The sequence below is a fragment of the Ruditapes philippinarum genome, unplaced genomic scaffold (genome assembly GCF_026571515.1).
Source record: "Ruditapes philippinarum isolate M1 unplaced genomic scaffold, ASM2657151v2 ctg7595_1_1_1_1, whole genome shotgun sequence".
NCBI classification, from domain to species: domain Eukaryota; kingdom Metazoa; phylum Mollusca; class Bivalvia; order Venerida; family Veneridae; genus Ruditapes; species Ruditapes philippinarum.
This window is the reverse complement of record NW_026866882.1, coordinates 1-5,942: the sequence shown is the minus strand read 5'-3', so window position 1 is coordinate 5,942 and position 5,942 is coordinate 1. Positions and strand designations below refer to the sequence as shown.

General features: G+C 29.2%; 1 protein-coding gene across 2 annotated transcripts; it reads left to right on the top strand.

Moving 5' to 3' along the window:
- Positions 1 to 394: 394 nt before the first annotated feature.
- LOC132734114 (sulfotransferase 1E1-like) lies at positions 395 to 5,583 on the top strand. Of its 2 annotated transcripts, none has more exons than XM_060720833.1 (5): positions 395 to 732; positions 1,936 to 2,064; positions 2,735 to 2,832; positions 4,118 to 4,187; positions 5,462 to 5,583. In XM_060720833.1, exons 1-5 carry the CDS (start codon positions 576 to 578, stop codon positions 5,566 to 5,568), a joined length of 561 nt encoding a protein of 186 aa, XP_060576816.1. In that variant the 5' UTR covers positions 395 to 575; the 3' UTR covers positions 5,569 to 5,583. The 2 variants fall into 2 exon arrangements, with proteins under 2 accessions (XP_060576816.1, XP_060576815.1); XM_060720832.1 differs by having other exon boundaries at positions 398 to 732; positions 4,058 to 4,187.
- The last annotated feature ends 359 nt before the right edge of the window (positions 5,584 to 5,942 follow it).

The window sequence follows — 5,942 nt, the reverse complement described above, 5'->3', positions numbered from 1 at the left end:
ATACGTATGACCATTCCCTGTAAATAAAGTAAAATATAAAAAATTCATCTCGTTTACATACAAAGGCGAATCCGTCATTAAGAAAATGAAACAAATCAAAAATGTTAGAGATGTTCAAAATGTATACATAAGTAAAACCATCCGTAAAAAATTTAAAAAAAAAATGAAATTTAAGTTCTTTATATACATAACTAGGCCATCTGTCATTTAGAAAATAAAACGTTTTAAATCTTAATACATTTTTAACATACGTATAACTATTTGTTATTATAAATAAAGTGAAATATTTAGAAATATTAATTTTTTTAACTCCTTTATACATTTAGAAATATTATTACATTCATTAACATAAGGCCATACCTAATCAAATAAATTCCCGATATACAACTTTAATTTTCAGCTTAACAAAAGTAAAAAGAAAAAAAGGGAAGAGAAACAGGATGTTATAAACAATATAAACGCTATTTATCAGCGTTTCCGTTATTTGTAGGTCATAGAAGTTCAGTGAACCGTATGCAGCGTGCATGCGTGTGTAGTAAAGATAAATATAAATCATATAGATTATAGATATAATAATGGAAGGTGCAGAAAAAAAGATGGATGAAAAATATCCTATGAGAATTGCAGAAAGACGATTTAAAGGAATTTTAATGTGGCAATGTGAAGCGGAGGAATTTGAAACTATGGAAACTAGAGCAGACGATATTTGGATATGCACCTATCCTAGGTCAGGTGTGTTATTTTCATTTATAATAAAAAAATCCCCGCAAAAGCGTTGACTTTTATTTGTTTAATCATATTTTATCGCTAATATATAAATGTAAACATACAGAGAAACAAATTGATTTCGAAATAACAAATAGAAAAAGGGTTGGGCCTCCCTAGTCAAAATATATTGACGTGCCAAAGCTAGAATCTGATATATTTTCGTTCTGGTGCAAACTCTCGCTTTTACGTAGAGGCGAGATATTGTCCAGACACGAAAACAGCACAATATCTCGTTGCGTAGTACAATGAGTTGAACTAGGCCCTCCCCTGAAAAAATATATTAATCATTACTGATGGCATATTTATGAAAAATTGTAACATATATACTTATAAAACGACCATAGAAAAAATCATGACAGATAAACATAAAAAAGATTAAACCAATGTAAATTAAGTAAGACAGAATAAATTTGTTTATTGTGTATTTATATAATAACGACAAGGTTAAGGATCCAGCATTTAGCAGTATTCATCAAAGGAGGCAGACATCCATCATAAGTGTTTGTTAATTCTTATGATACAAAGTTATTAAGATTAATACAAATGGCCGATTTACACAAATATCAGATGTTTCGAAAACGGTCAGTAGTTTTGATAAATTTTTGGACAGCAGCAAATATTTGTTCTTTATCAAACGGTTACACCTTTTAAATTTCGACAAAATGTGAACGAATATAAATGATGAAAAGATTATTTTGCATCAGTTGTACAACAGGATTATAAATATTCAAGGTTCCGCTTAAATATGGTTTTTTTATCTGATGAAGCAAGGTCATATACATTTTCATGAAAGTATTAAAAAAAAATATATAACAAGAAATAAAAGAACAACAACAATAACAAATAAAATAGAACACCGCCCAATACAACCCCCGCACAAGAAAAAACAACAAACAAGACAAACCAAAAAACAACCAAAAAAAAAAACACCAAAAAACAAATAAAAACCAAAAGCACCCCCCCCCCCCCAAAAAAAAAAAAAAAAAAAATAACAAGAAAAATCAACAAAAAAAGGAACGAAAACACACACATACACGCACGCCCGCGCGGACGCACACAATAACCCATCACTTATACAATAATATACAATGATTAACAAGCTCCAAGACTCGAATCTTCTGTGTAAAGAGTTGATTGTTGTTTTTGTTTTTTATTTATATAATACAGGCACTACAATGACTATACAATTAGTTTACTTGATTCAAACATTAGACTTTGAAACGGCAAACAACGTTCAACTAGAGGTTAGAGTTCCATTCCTCGACTGCAAAGATGACAGATTTCCGTACTATAAAGGTACTGTTGATAAAGCTTATAATAAAAATAGTAATAGTTTCCAATCCCTAAAATTCCGTGGTCCAAAATGTTTATTCCCTGTTATTTATTAGTTATTTTTTTTTGTAACATAAATTGTTCAATAGAACTTATCACATTTTTAGTTATAACCATTTAATTTATTTTGAATGTCAGTGACCGTATTAATTAATCCGACACTTTTAGATAAAATGGTTTTGTACAGTAAAAACATTTTAAATAAAACATATTTACTAAACTCCGGCATAAGTCGCAGGAGCTAGGGGAATCAGCCGCTATATATATAGTTTTTACGTAGAATAGGTTTTGTTATTAATTGTAAAATACTTCTTGGATGGAGTAAACTCTACTTATACCGATACTACAAAGTGTATTTAACAATGATAATAACAATAATAATAAAATGATAAAACTGGAGTAATGCCGGTGACTAACACAGGAAGTATTCGAAATATAGAAAAAATTGTCCTATGAATTTTAAAAAAGAAAAGTATACTTTTTAATTCTACAAAACGAAGAGCTAACGACTTTGAGATTTGAAATGTTCTGTTGTCCTGTAACTATCCATTAATTGGATGGTTTTTGAACAGTATTACGCCTTTGCTAAATTTGTTTTTATTCATAAGTCGCTTACACTATTTTCTGTTGTCAGGAAAGAAAACAATAGACGAAATGAAATCACCAAGGATAATAAAATCACATCTCCATCATTTTCTTCTACCTGAACAACTGCGAAAAGGCAAAGGGAGGGTCAGTTTAGATTTTAGCTACTATTGAGCAATTTAAGATATATGATTAGTACTGGGACCTAAGATAACATCTTATGTCCCAGATTAGTAGGACAATGGTATGTATGTTCAAAAGTTATCCTACGTGTCATAGATCCATATTCAGTTTTACTGACAAATCGCTCGAAACCAAGAAAAGCATTTAAATAATATGTTCTTAAATTTAACAAATCTTATCTGCCATTGAAATGAAATTAATTAAATTCTAGACTTATATAATAGATGCAATGTTTGATTCCCCGTATTCAAAATCGCCGTTACTTACTTATGTTATATATGACTGTGTAACTAATGGACAGTCTGGAAGTAATTAGGACTTGTCTTCTCTTTTTATTTGATATCTACAATAATAATATTGAATGGTTTTTGTTTTATTTTCTTATATCTTTTTAGAGTTATTTTCACACTGATCATACTTCCAGTAGTATTCTGATATGGTAGACACCATTGTAATTAGATTACCTAATATATCATTTTTGTACATGTGATACACATATAGACTACTTTTAGATATCGAAGGGTTTGTTTGAGAATACTTGCATACTTTGCAGGACCAGGCTACAACAACTTTAGAAATCTTTTTTTCTAGTTGTCACCAAAGCATGCAAGTATGAGTGAGAGAAATTTGAAGTTTTTAAAACTTAGTATATCAAGAAGTATCTAATAGAGTTTAATGGTTGATACAGTTTTATGGTTCCGCGTAATTTCTTCAAGGTTTGTTTATACTATTTAGGAAATAGTGCATATAACTTTTCTTATACAAATATTTTCTTACTTTTTTCAGTTTATTTGTTCTTAACATGTGAATACTTATTTACTTTTCATGTAAAATGAATGTTCTATTGATTTTTTTTTCATTTTTTCAAAAAAATAATGGTTTTGTTTTAGTAAATTTGCTTCTAATTCTTTAAGTGGAAGCAAAAGAACACTTTGCACGGAGATTTAGTAAAATGCGTCACTAGGTCTTATTAGAAGAAAGCGTTACAATGATCTCCCAAAATCCTAATTAAATTCAAGCCCTTTAGTATATGTGTATTTCATAGAATATTCATGCAAATAACAGACGCCCTTTGCAAGAAATAATCTGAAAGTGACTTATACGTTATATCCAACATAGGTACTTATTGACATTGCTATATAAGAATATATAACGTATCGTGTCTATTCGATTTTGATTTTTTTTTCAGATAATTTATATGTATCGCAACCCGAAAGATGCTGTTATTTCACTATTCAAATTATTTAAGTGGACACATCAACTTGATGAGGGAGACAATATGTTTGGTCGATTCTTTGACAGCTTTGTCGACGGCACAGGTACGCTGGCATATCATTTTTATCGTTATTTCCTTCATTCTAAGATTCATTAGCAATCTATAAAATATCGACAGTGTTCATTGAACATAAGTTTTTAATTTTAACATATAAAAAATATTTATAATAATCTTATTTTACATATCCAATATGGTGCTGTATCAGTCGAAGCAAATAGAAACGACAGATATTATATACAATTATGAAATTGGGCGTAGTCAAAATTCATAATTATTTATTTTTAGACTACTTTCTCAAATACCAGTAGCTTGAGTTTTTCATTTTATGATAACAGACTATAATACTTATTCTGGTTATTGTTAAAATTTATAATCAATATATTATTGTGATGCACAATGATATTTCCTCAGGAAGCAGGGATTTTTTAAACATTTTTGGAAACTTTATGATAGTTCATTATGTTTTGTAAATAATGTCTGAAACCTCCCTTTTCATGATTCATTTTCTATTCATCAATTCATTGTTTAGTTTATAATCCACTTCTGCAGGACATTCATCTTCTAATTAACGACTTACGAGGAATATTTATTTTATCAATAATAAAAAAGAAGAAAGTTTTCTTTTTCTTTTTATTTATCTACCAGTTTCTATTCTTAATCTATATTTGAATGTTTAAAAAAATAAATGTAGATAAAGATTTTAAATATTAGTAAACACAAATCACAAATTGAGTTTCTTTATTTTGAATACATTGTAGCAATTTTCTGTGATAGCTGATTTAATAGTCTTTGTAAATATACTTAATTTGCATATGCAACACACAACACCATGATTTATTCATACTATGTTAACAGTATTTAGTGAAACCTTACTACATTTACACACTCCTGTGTGAATTCTTCATTCACCCCTTCCCATCTCATGGCACTTATGTCATTCCTGGTATCATTCCACCTTCAGCCAGTCTCTGACAGCCTTTTAATTGTATATGCATTCATAAGTTTTCTTAATTCAATTGTTATTTATTGAAACGTCACAACTTTGCATTGTCCTTGTGCCCTCTCCTGCATTTCTTTGCTGTATTGCTTGGATTAGTGTAGGTGGTTCCGTGTTGTCGGGATTTGTTAGGACTGCGTTAGGCGAATATCACCTTTCATTGTTGATCTTTGTTCTTATAATTAAAAACTTATTTTGGTAATAAAATAACCTATTTAATCGGACAACGACTAATGCCAATGATCAATCTTGAGTATAACTATATCAAAGGTACTCACTTCTACATAATTATGAAGTGCCTTTACCTAAATTTCTTTTAGCATATGCATGTCCGTGGCCGCAGCATGTTCTTGGATATTGGGAGAAGAAAGATGAACCTCAAGTTTTATTTCTCCGATTTGAAGATGTTGTCAAAGTGAGCTTATAAATGTAAAGCACACGTGGACATTGAAGCGTTTACTTAACAGATATGAATACTAATAATACATTTGTACTATTATCTTGTAAATATAGATATTTACCTTGAAATATTTATCATATTAGATATATGGAGTTAGTTTATATATATACTATGTATGTATTATATCAAATTTATCATCCCTTACTAATTGTCCATTCACATGCTTTTATTGCAAGTATATTGATTAAAAATAAATGTTCCTTCCTATTATTGCAAAAGAAAAGCTAACAATTAAAAGATAATTGTATCACATGCAAATGAAAACATTTTGAGAAGCTTAATATGTCGGACATTAAAAAAAGAAATACTTTTACTGTAACCATTCCTTCATCGACCACTTC

Bases quoted from the DNA above. Each gene is read 5' to 3' on its own strand.
- LOC132734114 (XM_060720832.1), top strand. From the start codon at position 576: ATGGAAGGTGCAGAAAAAAAGATGGATGAAAAATATCCTATGAGAATT. The intron at 2,065-2,734 runs GTACTGTTGATA...TTCTGTTGTCAG, and splicing joins CAGATTTCCGTACTATAAAG to GAAAGAAAACAATAGACGAA. The intron at 2,833-4,057 runs GTCAGTTTAGAT...TTTTTTTTTCAG, and splicing joins TGCGAAAAGGCAAAGGGAGG to ATAATTTATATGTATCGCAA.